Source organism: Carassius carassius, chromosome 30 (genome assembly GCF_963082965.1).
Source record: "Carassius carassius chromosome 30, fCarCar2.1, whole genome shotgun sequence".
Classification (NCBI taxonomy): Eukaryota; Metazoa; Chordata; class Actinopteri; order Cypriniformes; family Cyprinidae; genus Carassius; species Carassius carassius.
Window position 1 is genome coordinate 6,633,228 of NC_081784.1, and position 20,226 is coordinate 6,653,453.

The 20,226-nt window shown below is 37.1% G+C and overlaps 1 protein-coding gene across 2 annotated transcripts in view; it reads left to right on the top strand.

Moving 5' to 3' along the window:
• LOC132110481 (lysosomal cobalamin transport escort protein LMBD1) overlaps positions 1–20,226 on the top strand; it is a 71,758-nt gene that overhangs the window by 27,659 nt on the left and 23,873 nt on the right. The window contains exons 7-9 of one of the 2 annotated variants that reach the window (XM_059517120.1): positions 6,514–6,587; positions 13,365–13,496; positions 14,460–14,612. In XM_059517120.1, the coding sequence (XP_059373103.1) occupies positions 6,514–6,587; positions 13,365–13,496; positions 14,460–14,612 (359 nt within the window). The remainder of the gene's footprint in view (positions 1–6,513; positions 6,588–13,364; positions 13,497–14,459; positions 14,613–20,226) is intronic. The other variant, XM_059517121.1, reaches the window with a different exon arrangement.

Consider the following 20,226-nt stretch of genomic DNA (forward strand, 5'->3'; position numbering starts at 1 on the left):
CTCTCGCGCGCGCTTTCTATCTCACGCTCTCTCTCACGCCCTCTCTCTCTCTCTCTCTCTCGCTCTCTCTCTCTCTTTCTTTCTCCCTCTCTCTCTCACGCGCGCTCTCTCTCTCTCTCCCTCTCTCTCTCACGCGCGCGCTCTTTCTCTCACGCTCTCTCTCGCGCCCTCTCTCTCTCTCGCGTGCACGCTCTCTATCTCGCATGCTCTCTCTGTCCCATACAGTTAATGAATAACGGATCAACTATGACAGCCTACATCGCACATCCAGTCAATGTGGCATTAATATCCACCTCTTTTTTCAGTCTTCATTAATGCTGGCAGCACTCTAGGGTTATTATCGTTATTAAAGCTAAAACCATTAAAAAAATAGTTTTTGTTCTTTTTTAAATAAATATTAACTGAAAAAAACCTGTACACACTCTCTCTCTCTCTCTCTCTCTCTCTATATATATATATATATATCAGAATCAGAATGAGCTTTATTGCCAGGTATGTTCACACATACGAGGAATTTGTTTTCGTGACAGAGCTCCGCAGTGCAACATAACAGCGACAGAACAAAAAACACAATAAGGAATAAAAAATACAAAAAAATACAAATAGGTGGGTAAGGATTGATAATATACAAATTGACAATGTATGGCAGGTATATTAAAATGAGCATTTATGTATGTACATGTATATTATGTGGAAAAATTTTAACTGTACGCTAAGTATGTGTGTTGGATAAATCAGTGTATGTGTATATAAATATAAATATAAGTAGTGTAGTGTGTTCCATGTATGTACATGTATATTATGTGCAAAAGATTTACGTGTACGCTAAGTATGTGTGTTGGATAAAAAGTGTAGTGTATATAAATATAAATAGTGTAGTGTGTCCCACAGTTATTATCAGCTGTTCATAAGATGGATTGCCTGAGGGAAGAAACTGTTCCTGTGTCTGGTCGTTCTGGTGCTCAGTGCTCTGTAGCGTCGACCAGATGGCAACAGTTCAAAGAGGGAGTGTGCTGGATGTGAGGGGTCCAGAGTGATTTTAACAGCCCTTTTGCTCACTCTGGATAAGTACAGTTCTTGAATAGATGGGAGGGTTGTACCGATAATTCGCTCAGCAGTCCGGACTACCCTCTGTAGTCTTCTGAGGTCAGATTTAGAAGCTGAGCTGAACCAGACATTTACTGAAGTGCAGAGGATAGATTCGATGATGGTGGAGTAGAACTGTTTCAGCAGATCCTGTGGCAGGTTAAACTTCCTCAGTTGGCGAAGGAAGTACAACCTCTGCTGGGCCTTTTTCACAATGGAGTCAATGTGAATGTCCCACTTCAGGTCCTGAGAGATAGTGGTGCCCAGGAACCTGAATGACTCCACTGCAGTCACAGTGCTGTTCATGATGGTGAGTGGGGGGAGTGCAGGGGGGTTTCTCCTGAAGTCCACGATCATCTCCACTGTTTTGAGCGTGTTAAGCTCCAGGTTGTTGAGAGTGCACCAGACAGCCAGCTCTTTAACTTCCTGTCTGTAAGCAGACTCGTCACCGTCCTGAATGAGGCCGATGAGTGTGGTGTCGTCTGCAAACTTCAGGAGCTTGACAGAGGGGTCCTTAGATGTGCAATCGTTAGTGTACAGGGAGTACAGGGGAGTACAGGGAGTACAGGGATATATATATATATATATACACACACACACACACACACACACACACACACTAGGTTTAAGATTTATATATATATATATATATATATATATATATATATATATATATATATATATATATAATGTTTTTCAGCTAATTGCCAAAGCAACATTTCTTATTTGCACTAACTTGAAATAACTAAAAATAAAACTGGATGAAAACTAAAAATGAAGAACAACTATAAATGGACGAAATTAAATTAAAATGAAAACAGAGCATTAAAAACAAAACAACAAAATAATAATAAATACTCCTAATAGATTTAGTTTCATATGTTGTATTTATGTTGAAATATAAGTTTTCAAGAAAAACGTATACAAATCCATGCGGTATTCACTCTGCCGAGCATGAAGGATCATCCCTTTTCAACATTTTTTTTTATTTTTGTTTCTTTTTTCTCTTTTTTGTCTGGTTGAGCAAAAGAAAATTAGTCTGGAAAGGAAGCTCCTATATTATGTCGAGTGTCCATGTTTGAGTATTTCTGTGTCAGTGTTCTCTAGAGCCTTTCTTATCATCTTCTGAAGGCTCATTTGAAGGTCAAATAGCATGTCATTTTTCCTTCCAGTAAAAGTCATTTTTTTTGTGCCATGCTTTGTTTTGCTCTGTAAAAGCAAGTGTGATTCGATAACACCATGGTGTTCCTTCAGAGAAGTTTCCTTGTTAGGTTGGGTCGTGACTTTTGCTTCACTTTCCCTTGAAAACCCTCAAGTTTGCAAGAATGGAGCCACTAAGGCACCCATCCTAATCCAGTAATAGCCTGGTATAGGTCTTTGGCTCTTTGAGACAGTGCCTGATTCCTGTGTGGGGGTTTTAGAACTGTCATTGGCCTTTCCCAGAAGCCCTAGCTTAATGAATGGAAATCAAGCAAAAAGTCTTGGTGGAAGGAACATCAGAAAAAGGACCCTTATGAAACAGGCTTGTTTGTCAAAATCTGCAGCAGAGCTTGAGGTTGACGGTCATGGTACCCTGCTGCTCATCCACACTCCACCTGTAAAATTAATAACAGGACCGTGTGTGCTATATAAGGAGGATTATCATGTCCCTGAGAAGCCTCAGCTGCTGAAGGAGCATCATGACCCAAGCGGGAATACAGGCTGATGAATTCCACCCAGTGTCATTGAATTCTTCAGACATGCAGCAGTTCACTGGCCGGTTCCCTCATGTGAAACAGACATAAAACGTAAAGCAAATGCAATACCCGATTCCCCATTAGTGGGTAAGACTGGGGCGAGACGGCGAGGAAGCGTGCAGAAGAGTAGACAGCTAGAGATCTGATCTTATCACAGACATTGGCTTGAAAAAAAGTCTCCCCTTAATTATGTAGCGGAGCCCTGGACCCAGAATCCACTCAGACCGCTCTTGTTCTCTGATTTAACTTCCCACTGAGCTGAATGTGTTTCAGTGAGAGACGCAATTTAAATTGGAGTTAGAGTGACGTAGTGTGACGAGAAGGCACCAGCTACACTGAATCAAATTTAGATTTCATCACAATTTTACATTCATATCTGTTCAGTTCTGTTTTAAGGGTGTGGAAAACGAAAGGTTTTTAGGAAATCTGAAAATGAATATCTATTTTAATCTTGTACATATAACTTTGTGATCACTTGTAGCATTTAAATTATTTATTTTTGTCTGTAATGTTTTTGTTTAGTTTTTTTTTTTTTAACACTAAATTGAATTTTTATTCTATCCAATTTAGAGAGACTGGTTATTTTTTATTGGCTATATAATAACATGAATATAATAATTTTACATTTAGATTGCAGTCATCTAACATTTATTTTGCATTATGTTATTCTTTTAAACCACTAGTAATTTAATAACATTGTTAAACATATAATCTCATAATGAATATAAATTTTTCATTCTGTACATTATAATGTTGTGATGCCTAAATTCAGCTACAGCATTTCAGTGATTGATTTTAGATTGTTGTTTTTATTTATTTTTTTATTTAATAAGAATTATATAGGATTTTAATGTTGTAAGTTTATTCTTTATTGGCTAACATGAATATCATTATTTTAAATTTAGATTACAGATTTTACAGTATAGCATTAAGCTTTAAAAACACTATTAATTTAATCATATTGTTAAATATGTCTTTAGAACTGAAAAAATATATATTTGATATATATTGAACATTATATTGTGATGTCTTATAGCATAAAATATTTTTGTTGTTGATTTTTCTGTTTGTTCTTTATTCGCTATCATAAATATAATTTTCAATATTAGTCAGAATTTTGATATTGGTGCCCGATGTCTGTACAAGAGTAGCTAGCTACCTATTATATATAGGCCTAGCATATGGCTATGGCTATGCTAAAACATAAATAAGATTAAGATAAATCTCTCTCAGTCAAGAAAGTTATATAATGCATTGAGGTTTACGCCACTTTTATTTGATAATGTTTCTGTCTTTAATTGTATGGGAGCAATATGTGTTTTCTCTTTTTCTGTAATTCAGAATCCAGTGAGTGAGTTGGCCTTAGCAAGCCGCTTTCCATCTCCGTGAGGTTATCATAGCAAGCTCATGTTGTGAATACTGCAGCTAAGAGCTCTTTAATATACACTTCTCAGTGGCAGCGGTCTCCTCTGTGCACATAAGCCCGAGGTGCTCCGTGCATGTCGAGATAAGGGCCTCCACTCTCTCCAAGTGCCGAGGAATCAGCCGGTAGAGCAGCTGTGGAGCTGCCTCAGATAATAAACAATATATTCTCTGTCCAATCCCTCAGAAAGTCTTCCGGGGAAGCGAAGAAAAATGTAGGTCTTCCTGCATTGTGAGGAGTTCATAAACAGAGCGGCTTTCCGTACCAAACACGAACACCATTGTCTCCGGCCTCGCGCCTTCGCCACTTAACAAAAGCTGGGACATCACAAAGGGAAACACCTATTCAGATGTAAATGCTCATTTCAGCCATCAGACATCAAAGCGTCTCTTCTTTTTATATTCTTCCGTTTGCTACATTAGGAAGCAGGAGTGTAATCATCTTCATTTCTTCTCATTGGCTTTTGTGTCCTGGGGCTTTTTGTGTATGAAACGTGGTGGGTGGCGCAGCAAACACTTCTCAGACTTCATGTGGTTCAGCAAAATGGAAAGAAGTCATTTTGTGAGTGATGTAAAGTAGTTCCTGAGGAAAATAAACAGAACAGTAGGTTGCATTCAATTGAGGTATGCTGCAGGCAGACGGGGGCTTTCTGGGCTCAGGGCTGCCAGGATGCTGTGTTTTGCTCCGTTGGGCCATAGCTCAGAACCAGAGGAAAGGGAAATTGTGTGAGTTTGTGTGTGTTCAACTCTCCCACTCCCTTTGACAGGTGGGATCCTAACAGGGAGTGCGGTGGCGGTCACTTCCCATAAATCTGCCTCAGCTGGCCTCAGATCTGACAGCTGGCATCATGTCCTCTCCTCTTTTCACTCATTTTCCTCTTCTTTTTTCTCTCTCTATCTCTCTCAGTTCCACATTACATCTTGTGTCTTGAGACTTGAGACAAAATGTCAAATGTATTTTACCAAGTCTGTACTATTAAAAAAAAAAAAAAATTATATATATAAATTGCAATTTCTTTGTCATGTGCCAGTTAAATTATGAAAGAGCAGAAAGATGGTGGCAGTTTCTGGTTGTTTCTCCATAGATTTTTTGATTAGTTTTGTAGGCTAGTTTTTACACTGTAAACATAGGTCAGCATTTTTTCTTTTACTGCACACACTGTATATATTCAGCATACTGTAAATTCACTATATACTCATGAAACAAGAAGAGTTTGAATAATGAAGGTTATTTATAATATATATTTATATACACACACACACACACACACACACACATATATATATATATATATATATATATATATATATATGTGTATATATATTAGTTATTGTATATCTTGTCATTTGTTTATTTATTCTTTTTAATACTAAGTGTAATTTTTTCCCTAATTGTTATAAGTGTTTAAGGTACTTTTGCATTTCCATTGTTTAACTATACATTTTTATTCTTATATTATGTTAATATTTATTATATTATTATTATTATTATTATTTATCAACAACAACATCCGTATAAACTGTTTAAATGTTTAATTTGTTGTATATCTCATATTTTGTTTATTTATTATTAGTATTAATTTAATGCATTTAATAAATAAATTACTTGATAAATGTGAAGATCAGTGCTTAAATTTTTACTTAATTTACTTACCTTTAAATACTTTTAAAGTACTTTTATACTCCATAATATTTAAAATATTCATTTATTAGTATTTATTTTTGTTGATCATCAACAACAATATAATATAATAAATATAATATAATATAATATAATATAATATAATATAATTAATATAATATAATATAATATAATATAATATAATATAATATAATATAATATAATATAATATAATATAATATAATATAAAACAAAAAAACGTTTTAATTAGAGCAGAATGTTTAGTAGCATATAAGCTTTTGCTGTGGTATCAAGAATTGTGAAATTTTACTGGTACTGATATCGACTACTAAATAAAGCCACATTTTTATTGAAGAACTTTCCGGAATGTCCTTTATATTTTCAACATGTCATTGAGACTGATGAAATTGAAAATTTAGAGGGCAAAAACTTTGCTGACCTTTCAGTAACTATGCCAGAGTAAGAGGAGGTTGAGAGAGATGGCAGTAAGAGAGGAGAGAAGATGAGGTGCATTGAGGAATTTCCCTGGGGGGCAGGAACTGCTCTGAATATCTGGCGTATGACCAAAACTTAACAGAGCTCTGCGTTTGGCCCATGTCATAAATACATTTCCCCTCTGTCTTGCAGATGGCCTGGCCGCCCTGTCGTTCTCCATCAGTTCGCTCACCTTGATTGGCATGCTGGCAGTGATCACATACACGGTGAGTGGCCAACAGAGAATTGGTAATGGTGGGTGGTTACTTGTGCCCCATCGATTTGTATGCCTTTAAGAGGGTTGTGTGAAGAGACTGCTCTGCACTGTCATAGGAAAGCAGTTTTAGACAATATATGCTGGTTTCTGCCCACAATTTAAGTATGTCACAGTTGAATTCTGTTTGTCTGTTCTTTTATAGGCTAAAGTGTGTAATTTCTGTACCACTAGTATCATAAAAAATGCAAAAACACAGCCTTATCGGTCATTGATTGAAGAAACAGATAGTCCCGCCCTGAACTCATGCCATTGGTTGAACAAGTGTCAGTGTTTTGACTATATAATGACATCAACTAGAAAGTGTTTATTGCAATTATATATGTGTAAGAGAATAGTTTTCCTGAAGTGACTGTAGAGTCCATATGGGTTATCTTCATGCGTAGGTTTCTCATATGACACAAAAGCCACCTGTATGGAAACAGTCTTTGATTATAGTCATCCTGAATGATGAAGCGGCCCCTCAGTGTTTGAAATGTTTTGTGATTCTTGCGTTTTGGCCTGCAATCGCTCAAAATGGCATGCTGTCACTTTTTCACCGATGTGTGTGGACGTGTGCCTGAGATGTCGGCATGATGTATATGCCCTGTTATCTCTCTTCTATTTATATATCTGAGCCTGAAGGCCATTAATAAATGACAATATTCTGATTCCTTCAGCATACTGTAGCTGTTCTATTCGAATGAGATAAATTGATTGTACTGTAACACTTGTTAATGTCATCCATTTTTCATCGCCAACATCATGAGTAACCGGGATATGAGAATCTCCACTTTATCAGGGATTGAAGAAAATGAGGTGCAATATCTTGCACTGAGGCACACTATTTTTAAATAATTATTGAAATATTTAAATTGAAATAAAGGAGCATATTCAATAGCATAATCATTTTTGCAGTGATAATGAAATTGGTATTGTGAATTATGAAATGGTGTTTGCGTGGGTGGGCGTATGTATAATTATATATTGATGTGATTATTTTTTTTTTTTTTTACAATTATTTGATGAATAAAAGTTGAAAGGATATTTTATTTTATTTTAATAATATTTTAGATTTAATTATAATTTAAATTTAAATAAATGGTCTCCTTTGAAACATTTTATTCAACACAAAATCCTAAAAAAAGTATAACAACTTCCGAAATAATAATAATAATAATGATATTAATAATTAAGCAGCACAACTGTTTTCAACATTCATAATAAATCAGCATATTAAATTAACATAAGAGACTTCTTTAAAAAAAAACATAAAAAATATTACTGTTCCCGGTCTTTAGAAAATATCCATATATTGAACTCTAAAATGAATGATTTAATGTTTAAAAAAATTAGTATACACAACAAATTAAATTTGCACGTTTAGTTTTTTTTAGTTGCATATTAATTATGCAAATTCTCTAAGAAATACAGTATTGGGTTACTGCTGTTATTAAATCACTATCAAGTCGCTGCTCTAAGTGTGTTTTTCACATAATTTTTAGAACACAAGAGGGACTTTCAGGCTGTTGAATACAGCCCTGTATTAAAAGGTTTGACAATTTTCAGAACACTCTGAGGATGGTAATGCTCTCCTTTCTGACCTCGTGTTGTCAGAAGCTCAGAGAGTGGCTTATGGAGAAAGAAAGACTCCTAGTGTGCTGTTGTTTTTGATCTTCTCAGTTGTGGTACAGAGACTCAGAACCAATCAAAGATTCCTTGACAAAAACCATGGGTTCACTCACTCAGGCTGTCCTTACTGCACTTTCTCTTTCCTACTGTTTCTTTTCTCAGCCCTCCTCCCCTTCTGCACCAATGAAGCCGAATCACTCATCCTCCCCAACCCAAGTTTCCAAAGCAATGGGTGATTTATCATACTGGCCTATGTGTTATTATTATGCATGATTAACCTAATGGAATCTAAGTGATGGGCACCGTATGCAGCCGCAGTGTTGTCCAGGCTGGGCAGGTTAATTTATCATTGCACTTTGAGCCAAGGTGGCCACTTGCTCTTAATTCAAACCACTGGCCGAGATGTAAACTCGTAATGACAACACCACGGCCGGCTGCGTTTCAACTAAATGCTAAAGCAAGCATTTCGGACCTTCAGCACTTGATGTTTTTGGCCAATATCACACTTTGCTGAGCTACTGGGAAATTAATATTCAACCTAAGCACATACAAACAGGAGTCTCGGCTTGTTAATAAGCCTCTGAAGTGCCATATGGTCAGGGTGGACGAAGCTAACTTACCTATCCAATGCTTGGATGGCCAGCTCTTAAAAACAATCAAGCTAGGAGTTTTAATCGTGCTTTTTAATTGAAACAGCATGATGTTGCAAAAGTTTGGTTATTTCAGGCTGTTTAGGGGTGAATCGCTTATTCAGAAAAATGCAGAAGAGCTCGTTCTAGGTAAATGTTGCTTGCTCTTTGAACTGAAGAAAATGGTTTTGCACATCCTTTTTTTTTTTTACTCATGTTTTTTTGGCTCATGTTTTGTTTAATCCTCAGAATAGTGAATTCAAGCATTTGCATACTTCTTTTAAACCTTCCACCAATAGTTTTTAAATGACACATCACTGTTGTGTATAGTATATGTTGGTTCTTGCTACTTTATTTGAAACTTTTCCCATTAGTATCACCAATCACCTTGAACTCGTCACCTCATCCACGTTTAGCGTCTGAAAGGGCCCGCCTTTTTTGACACCTTTATGTACTCGTAGACCCTCCTTTGTCCTGCTCCAAGAAGCCTTTATCACCCTCTATGTTATGAGGTGCAAAAGTGTGTTTTATGCTTGATCGAGTCCTGTTCTGCTCAAAGCAGTTCCTGACCTCCCAACGTCTAAACCGGTTGCTGTGCTTGAGTAGTTTTAGACCTCAAAAAACGCCTCTTGCATTCTCACCTGAACCCATTTAATGTCCTTCATTGGCTAATGTAGATGCTGAGGTCTTATATCAAGCTCATTTTGCTGCTGGTGTGACGTTACAATGAAAATTATTGACCCGCTGACTTTTTAATGTGCATGTAATATTTGCATATGCATATGAGCGTATAATCACGGCTCTTTGATCTATCCGCTTGACCGTGGGCCGTCTCGGTCCCTGTGCTGCGTGACACAGAGTGGTGATTTAAAAGTTTGGCTGGCGCACTGACATTCAGCCCTGCAGAGTTCCTCTGCCTCTTAAATCTGCAGCCCAAAGATGCTGATTCCCAATGAGAGGGTGACCGCATTCATTTCCACTGATTTAATCATAGTGCTGCAAAAATGACCTGTGACTGGCAAGAGAGCCTCTTCCTCCTCCTCACCGTCTTGGGTGCATCTGAGGAGCCACTTCAACAACAAATTCCTCAATTCAAATTTTCTCAGGTCTCCTCTTCTATGCAGAGTTTCTTTATTTCAGTATCTAGAAAATATGCCTTGTTCCATCTGTCTTTTTAATTAGTTCAGTTCTTTTGTTTGCTTGTTTTGTTGGTTGGTTGGTTTTAGGGTTATGTTATGCAAGTGAGTAATATATGTAAGTGAATATATTATATAAAGTTATAATGATTAGATTAGATATCATGACTCCGCACATATATTATAATACATTAGGAAAATAATTGTTAGTTCATGGTGCTTAATATATGCTGTAGTGCTGTCATTTTTGTGAAAAAATCATTTTAGATTTTTAAGACATAAGTGTTCATTGAATCGATTGTAAAATCAATTTTCCATGTCTAAAAAAAAAGACATTTCCTTTTTCAACGTCAAATAACGAAGGAAAGTAAATAGAGCGCTGGAAACGCACAAATCAGCAATATTTCTTATTTATTGGCATGATGTTTCGGGCAGAATAACAAACAGCAACAGGAGAGCAACATTCTCGAAAAAATATATATGCAGAGGGGACGGCTGCCATGACAAAAGAAAAACATCACTGCAGGCTTCAACCCAGCTGCATTTATGATTTAGGCAATTCAAAAATCTCCAAGATTATTTTAAATAATGATTCAACCCATTTCAAACAACTGTTCAAAAAATGAAACTTTAAATGGACTTGAGAGCAAGCCATTTGTGTTTTTTTTTTATTTGACGTAACCGACACTTAGGCTAGGCGGCACTAGGCAGGCATAATGAAATGCTCAAAAAGGCTAGGGCCATTACAAATTTACTGGACAGGAAAACAAGTCGATCAACATTTTCGGGGTCCAGAACAGAGCGTTTTTTATTCACTATATGTCCAGCTGTTAAGAAGACACGCTCTGACCACAATGATGTCCCAGGGACACTGCGCAAGGTTGGAGTATTACTGCCAATTTTCTACCACAAAAGCCGGTCGCTGTCAGCTTGCAATGGTCCTTTTCATAACTCAGAATCTCATGTAACTAGATGCGCGAATGAGGCGAATTCGCCTCTACCGCGCCGCGAGACCTCTAGACTTCCAACGTGTCTTTACATTGACTTAATATTGAAATCTTTCGCGCCAGACACTCTATTCGCGTTTGTTGTGAACGCAGCATAAGAGGTCGCTTTCGACGTCACTGGGTCTTATAGGCGCGTAAAATTGCTGGTATTTTCTGTCTAGCTTTCGCAGCGCATACTGCACTTTCGGAATTCTTTATTTTTTTTTTCTGCTTGTTTGTGAGGTTTTTTTACATCTATATTTTTTTAATTGTTTAATTCTTTTAAAATGAATAGTGTACATATTTGGTTAAAATCGATTCCCTATTTTCATTTTCGAAACTTTTTTTGGTTGGTCCGATCGATTGTGCAATCGATTTTCGAACAAAAAGTGACAGCCCTAGTATTGACCAATCAGCATCCAGAACCAGAGCTGGAGCATGCGTTTTATAAAATGTTTAGATATTAAATTAATTTAGTTTTCACCATGACAAGTGACACAGATGTGTTTCTCTCTAACACTGGGCTCCACACCTGTACGGACGGTGTAAATTGACAGTGATCTATTTACAAAAGCAACAGCAAATAGAATTAGCCTCTCATTCCCAGCAGTGTAACATGTTTGAATTTAATTTACAGACAACAAAAGGGACAGAAGAAATACTGAAACACCATCTGGCAGAAGACCATTGCTTGTTGCATGATGAATTCTCCATATCTGTTAGCATAATTTATTTTGACAGTTTTACTTACTCTCTGTGTCCGTATTATGTTTTTGTGACATTATGTGCATAATTACAGGATGCTCCACTGACATAAAAAATATGATTTGATGTTCATTTAAATGACCTCAAAAACAAAGTTAAGGTTTGAGCTGCTAACTCAATATAATCAAACCGCTTCATGGTTGTGAAAAAACAATTTTGGTTTAAAAATGTTTGTTATCTAGAGTTTTTTTTTTTAAATAAGTATAGAAGAAACTCATATTTTGTGGCAGAGGCACAGAAAGTGCACACTTTTCCCAAGCAGGCTTTTGAACAAAAGCATCTTTGTGTAAGGGGGTGTACGCCTCCACTTTTGCTCTTCTCTCTCTCTCTCCGATCCCCACTTTCATCCCTCTCTCCTCCGATCTCCCAGCTGACAACCACAACCCCTTCATCTTCCATCTCTCCACCTTTCCTCTTTCTCTCTTTCTCTTCGCCGTCCTTCTCAAAGCATAATTCTCTCTCTCTCTCTGTCTCCTGCCTTGGGTCTCCTTTTCCAATCAGCACAGAACACACCTGTTTTTGTTTGGAGTGTCTTTTTTTATTTTTCTCACGCTTGATGGACTGCAGGGGCGAGGAGGGCAGGAAAGAATGAGAAAGAGGAGGTGAAGGAGGAGGAGATGTCTCACTGGGGCTGCAGGACAGATTCCTCTTTTATGAGGAGCGCTTGGTATTCGGGACAAGGTCCGGCCTTTAGAACCCTCGTGATTCATAGCAGAGGGTGTCGTGGCCTGTGGCGACGGACGCACACACGCATGCACTCGGCTTGACTCGAGCAAATTATGAGTTTTATAGCACACGTCAATTTCCCTGCTTTAAAAGCATCTTAGGTAGAGAAGATAAAAAGGTCACCAGTTTTAGCCGCCTTCTGAAGATCTAATTGTGCCGCTGATTTTGTCAGCATTTTGATATGAAAGCTTTTGAAAATGGCAAAACCTCACGAATGTAGGTGCATTTTTCTCTAGGTTTGTGTGTACGCATAACCTGGTCTCTTATATTCTCTTCCTGTATTGATTCGCTACCAGTGGAGTATTGAAGATGGTCTTTATTTTTAATTAAAGTTCGCAAAGCCCATATTGAGAGGGCTAGCAGGCTTCTGACCCAAGCCTTTCTCTGCTCACTGCGTAAGACCTGCACTTTCTAATGCCGAGATGGGGAAAAACCCATCAATGAGTTCAGAGTGTTGAAATAACCTCTGATTTACGGCCCTGAGAAACTGCAGGGCTCTATCATATTCCGTACATGAGCTCAGATATTTCTTCTCTGATGCATTGTGCATGTGAAATTGCGCTTCATGCCGTCACATGGGGGCACTGTTAGGCTGTGCATTGCAGGAAATCAAGCCTTACACCTCAAAATGGTTGCTGCATACAAACACACACTCTCACACTCTTTTCATCCCCTCTTCTTCACCCTCATTGCACAGAAAACACATACATGGATTCAGTGGGCTTCTGAATGACAGCATTTAGAAAGTGCTCTTTTATTATCAAGTGCCATAATGAGGCGTTCGGCAGGACTCTTGGTGAAATTGTGGTGGCCCTCTGCCTGATGACTGTGAATGGTTTATAATTGGTCTTTAATGCGCTTTCTTTCTCCATGTCAGGCGTATGGGATGTCCGTCCTGCCGCTGAACCTGATTAAAGGCACACGAAGCATCCTGTACGAGCGACTGGAGAACACTGAAGATAAGGAGGAGGTGGAGCACCAGATAGACAAGCTCAAAGCCAAGGTCTCTGTGTGTATGAATAGAATTCATATCAGAGCTCTGCTCACTTTATTTAAGATGAGCTGCTTGTCCGTTGCTGTCCTTGAGGTCCGTGGTTCTCAACTGGTGGGTCTCGACCCAAAATTGATCTGAGGATGCGAATAAAGAATGCAATTTATATACTACTGTTCAAACATTTGGGATACTTGTAATACTTTTATTCAGCAAAGCTGCATTAAACTGATAAAAAATGACAGTATAGTACTGTTTTCAACATAGATAATAGGATAATAAATGTTTTCGTGCAGCAAATCAGAATGATTTCTGAAGGATCTTGTGACTGAAGACTGGAGTAATGGCTGCTGAAAATTCAGCTTTACATCATAGGAATAAGCTTTTTAAAATATTTTAAATTAGAAAATAGTTATTTTGAATTATAATAGTTTTTCACAATATTATAGATTTTACTGTATTTTTAATCAAATAATTGCGTCCTTGGCGAGTTTAAGTCTTCTTTCAAAAAACATCTTCCTGACATCCAAATGTTTGGACAATATTGTAGTTAAGATAGTAAAATAAAAGGCTTAAAAGGAAGGAAAAAACTCTTTCCATATCTTCCTATATGTTGGTGTCAAAGGTTGTAGTGTTTTCGTTAAAATAAGGCTAACATGGTTAGGTTATATGAAATCCTTTGTCTGCATAAACTATGAACATAATTGCATAAACTAAAGGAAAATATGACCCAGACCACAATGATATTGGTTTACAAACAAACCTGTTGCTGTAAAACTATATATATTAAATCAGCATATGCATAAATGTAAACAAGGACAAACAATGTTTTGTACCAGCTTCAGCTTTCTGTGGTAATTAATTTGCTGCTGAGAAAATGAAACCATCAATATTCCAAAGACATTTTGAATTTGAAACCATACTCATAAACCAGTATGATGTATTTTTTTTTGAATAATCAATTATTATTTGTTTCTTCAGTGTGCTGATGGGCGTCCTCTGTCTATGAGAGACCGGAGGAACCTCCAGGATCTTGAAGCTAAACTACAGGTTCTGCATCGGCGGAGCCGTCACCTGGAGGTTGCAGAGAGGACCTGCTGCAATAAAGTGGGCTCTGCTCTCCGGCCTATGAAGGTGTGTTGAGTTTTGCCTCAGATGAACTTTATTTTCTTTCTACATGTGCCTTTTGCAGTTTCAACAACCCCTGATTGGCCACATTAATGTGGTTCTGTTTGTGACAGTTGTGCTGCGTGTTTTGCTTTTAATCAAAAAAGAGGTCATGCAAAAATAAATATACATTTTTATGATCTTTTTTTATTTTTTAGTTCAGTGTACTCTGAAAACATTTAATTTTTATTTGTTTAGACATCTCAAAGAGACCATCTATTGAAACTAAGATGGCTGGTTCTGAATTTGTACAACTTTCTGACAATTGAAAACGCATTTTCATATTCACTATTCATTTTTCAGAAAGGGGAATGCACAAACTGATAAAATATAAAGTTTCAAGACTATGTAAAAGCGTCTACCAAATGCATAAATATGAATGTCAATTCCTGCATTAAAAACAGTTTATTTCGACAAGGTGGTACAAAATTGTTTTAATTCTTAAGGTGTGAGAGAGACTAAATTATGACTAAAAACTCAAATACACTTGAATAGAATTTGCAGTGGTTCAATATCATTATTTTGCTACTCATACTTTGCATCAAACAGTAAATACTTCAAATCACAAACAGCTGTCTTCCCACGCACAGACACAGCTGAATATCCAGAGGTGAGAGGTCTCTGAGTCAAATGATGCCAGTTGGAGTTCAGCTCTTTATAAACTCCAATCCTCACCCTGTTGCACCCCATTTTATCAGAAGTCATTCAAATGGGTTGTATTTTCTCAAAATGGTTCAATATCATGAAAACAAAATTGACCCCAATTTTCTCCCACAATAAGTGTTCCTGGTCTTTATCAGAATGTGTATCTGCATCTAAAATAACTTTAATTTCTTCATACTGTGAGGGTGTTTTTTCTTTTTTTAAGGTTAACTACTCAAGTTTAAATCAAGTTTTTTAAGGTTAACTAATCAAGTTAAAAATCAAGTTTAAAGTTTAAATCTTGCCAGATTAATAATCTGGTAATTTAATGGCTGTTACCATTTATTTAATGTAATGTAGATTACTGCAATGGTTAATAAATTTAGAGGCTGTCTACAAACTCTCATTCAGGTCTGTTTGAATTTTCTGTTTCACTTGTAAATACATTTCATTATGGAAGTAAAATGGGTTGCAGGTGCTGTTTCATGTTTACTTTAAAACATTTCCTTGGTTTTTTAATAAAATCATTCTAAAGTTTTTGTGCTAGTAACCACTAAACTTTCAGAACAATTGCATAAAGTATGGTTTACATAAATGTTTTTTATATAAGCTTAGACTATATAACATTTACCATTTCTATCATTTTTTCCCCTTTTGAAGGTTTTTTTTTTAAGCATTTTCGTCATCTTCCTATTTAATTATTCCAATATGTCACTAATCCTATCTTGCAAAGTCTAGGAGGAGGTGTGAAGGAAATTAATTTTCATGGTGACTTTGATGTAACTTGTACATTATGACTTCATTTGAATGCCAACACGTAGTCCCAAGAAAATCAAGAAAACCTTTGGGTTTTATCACTTTGGCACAGATTTGCCACACTGAGCAACCACTTTGCTAGATGCATTATTTCACCTTAATACATTGCTTTCATCCAACTAATGAAGCCATTTTTTTATTGAATATATAATATTTCTATTTATTTATTTGGCAGCTTTTTCAATAATGTGTGCTCATTGAGATCTTGGCCTTGTTAAATCCATATGCTAACATGCTCTGGTATGACTTTTCTTTCTCCTGTGGGACACAGAAAGTGTTGATTAAAGAATATCCTGGGCTGTTCATGTAAACTGAAGCGATTAAGCTTGAAAATAGCAAAATCTGGATGAGTAAATGATAACAGGATTTCCATTTGACAGAGAACTGTCCCTTTAAGTATACACAGTGATGCACAAAATAGCTATGACTGTCACAAACCTTCTGCACTCCTCTAGCTTATCTTTAAAATGTTTGTCGTCTTCCATTCATTTGCTGTTATTCTTTGCATCGTTTCTTCTCCCAGCATGCTCTGCACCAGAGGGCTTCCTCGTTTCCGTCTTTAGCGGCCTACTAGCAGCAGACATGAACATGGCACTCTAATGATAGACTCCAGACTCTATTTATACCTAAACTAGGCTTGAGATTTACTAATTTTTCCATAAGAGCTTCGGGGAAAATGCATACTGAGAGGAATCTGTCTGCCAAATGTATTGTACTATCAGTCACTGCCCCTTGTTTATGCCGCCATGGTGAACTGCACTTGTTTTAGCATTTGTCTTTGATTTACAATGCAAATTTAACGATTTAGTGCAGAGGTTTTCAGAATATTTAAATCTATCTGAGGTCAGCATCTCCTCTTCATATTCTACAAGGGCCATTTTCAGGCTCGATTTGTGCTCCCTGCTGCGAATTCTCACGTTTTTTGTTGTTGTCACTAACACAACATGTGTACTGATATTCAACAAGCTTCCATGCGCCTTGCTGCAACAGCCAATAGCATTACGTAATAGAGTTGTGAGGCCCAGTGGGTGGTGTTAACTGTTGCATGGGTGGTCCAATGGGGCGATTTAATACGTGTGAGTCCCTGCTGAAGAGTTTAGATAAATTTAGCTGTCAGCACAGACTAATAGATGGCACACATGCATGTGTGTACACGAACACATCTATTACCCTTTAATTTGGACCCACCCGGCAGATGTGATTGATTCCATAAAGAGAGCAGGTTAATTGACCTAAATTCTATATCAGATTGATTAAGTTTGATTGATTTTAATTATTGTGTTTACCGTTGTATCTGCAGCGGAAATTGGTTTGGAAAATTGAAAGTGGTGAATTGGAGGTGCTTAGGTATGTTAATGAGCCTCGAGAAGATGAAACGCAACATTTGCCATGCAAATTGGCCATATTTTCTCACTTTGCGACAAGTAATGAGCACACTGGATCTATACGTATAGTCGTCACAGTGGTTCGCTTGTAGCTTTAGTAGATATGCGCGCAGTTCCACACATGTCAGGAGGTTTGCACATTAGAACCCAGCATGCCCCGGGAATTACGGCAGTGGCAGGTGGTCGCAAGACCAATTATAAAATGAAATAAACCTGTTTATGAAGCCTGTGCATGTGTGATGCCTATAGAGACTTTCAATATCATTCAAAGGATATAAAAAGAAAATCTCTCCCGTAATGCACTTTTAGACAGTGCCCTGATAAAGCAGCCCTTGGCAGAGCTCAGAGCAAGGACGACTATATGACCAGGGGCTTCTGACTGCCATGGGCCTCGAGCGGGCCGTTATGGCCAAACATGGGGAAACAAGCCACTGCAGATGTAAAATTGATATAGATAAACAAACAGAGCTTGAAACTGTGGAAAATGTGAAATAAACAGAGATGAGAAAAGTTAACCATTTGCTGTACCTTCCTCATGGCAAAAAAGCATCCTTAACATTTTATATCAGCTTTGATGTTGTATAGTTCAAGGGTACATTGTGTTCTATTTTGAAGACTATTTTGGAGATCGTGTTCTGTTTTGCTCTCATTTGCATTTAAAGGCACCTTTACACAGCCAATTTAAGACTGCTCTGTGCCCTGCTCAAAATTTAGTGTAAAGACGCATACTAGATCAATTGACAGACTAAATTATGCTTGCTCAGACCCACCTTAGCCCTGAGTATCAAAGTATACAATTGTAATTACTGTGTAAATGCATTTAAACCACCTCTGAGCAGCATTAAACAGTCTGTGTAAAGACACCTAAATGCCACTTCAGAAGTGCTTTTTGCCATTTTAATTGGGCATAATTGTGCCTCTAAAAATTGCCTCTTTATAAGGGGAACAATAACAGGAAAAACATTCCAAACATGTTTACATGTAACCTCATGTAGGAACTAGGTAACTTCTTAAATTAACTTAAAACAGGCACACATGAGTTTAGGTAGCTGTGTTTATGCTCTATATTGAAGGTTGTGTAGCTGAAGGAATGCTGAATAATGAATTGCTTGATGCTGTAATTTTTGTTATTAATGTACTCCTTTCTGTAAAGTTAAAGCTCTGGCTGTCACGGTTATTACAGCAATAACTGCAAGCGTTTATTATTGGTGTTACAGCAACAGCTTGAGACATAAATTCCTAATATACTCTTACAATAGCTCCAGCTGTGTTTTTAACCACAAAGCATAATTCTAGCATCACTAATAACTCGCAGTCCCTCATTTGAATTAGTTATAGATTATGTCTCGAAGGAGGATTCACGCTCGTTTACAAATCTATGTTTTCGCTACAGTTCACAATCTGTCAGATTGTTCTTGAGGGAAATGTGTGTCCAATGCGAATGTCACTTGCTATTGTGAATGTTCGTTAGGAGTCAAAGTTGCTATTAGCATTGTTTGGTCTAAACATTTCTAGTTATGTAATTATTGCAATAAACTATGTTAGCATAAATGTGAAATATGTACTCTGTATTATAATGGAGGAGCTGCTCTTAAAATTAGAGATAGATAGATAGATAGATAGATAGATAGATAGATAGATAGATAGATAGATAGATAGATAGATAGATAGATAGATAGATAGATAGATAGATCTCTATAAAGTATTTTCGGCTTGTTCTAAATTTGTTTTTCTTCTTTTTTTTTCTTTTTTCCACCTCTTTTCCTTTGTTTTGTGAAAATCTGGAGTGATTACGGCACACGTCAGGGTTTTGTTTACTCTCTCAAGTCAAGTCAAGCAGACGTGAGCTCCGGGAGGCCAGTCAAAGGCAGCCATTCATTCTGGCATATTGGTTTTGTTTTGCTTTGTGGGTTGTGAGTGTTTGCGTCTCCGTCTTTGTTCATTTACCTTTTCCTCTGGAGTTCAGTCTGTTCCTTATTTAGAGAGCTCGTGACCATGTCGTCCATATTACTCTTGGTGACTGTGTCAGTCTGTGGTGGGTCACACCATATGGCCATGTGTAAAACGACACAACCTCTGGGTTAGACATGATAGACCAGTAGGGAGTTTCAGTCCTTTGCACAAGCATTTGGTGCTGTAGTGTATGTTTTTATTTGCTAGTATATCTGTGTTTGTTAATTATTGCAGAGGAGTAACTAAGTAGTATTGAATCAGTTCGTTCAGGCCGGGCATTTTAACGAACCGCTTCACAAGAATCAATTCAGTGGTTTATTTAAAGGTACAGTTCCTCCTAAAATGAAAACTCTGTCATTTTACTCACCCCCATTTCGCACTAAACCCATCATGTCTTGAATAACATTCAGGCAACTCTTTTCAGCATTATGAAAATGAATGAGAACTGGGGCCGGAGAGCTCCACAATAACGAAAAAACACAATAAAAGTATCATCAAAGTCATGAATCATGCACTATATTCCAAGTCTTCTAAAGTCAAGCAATACTTTCTGTGAGGAGCTATCCTATATCTTCATATGACTTCAGAAATCTTGGAAAATAGCTAGTGCATAAGTCAGGTGGACTAGTTTTATGGTACTTTTATCCCTTTTGTAAAGCCTTTCAATGTTTATTCTCTTTTCCCATTCAGTATAATTGCATGGAAACAAGCAACCATTTCATTATTTAATTTCATTCATTTAATTCATAAATTATCATAAGTAACATTAAAGACTTTTACAATGT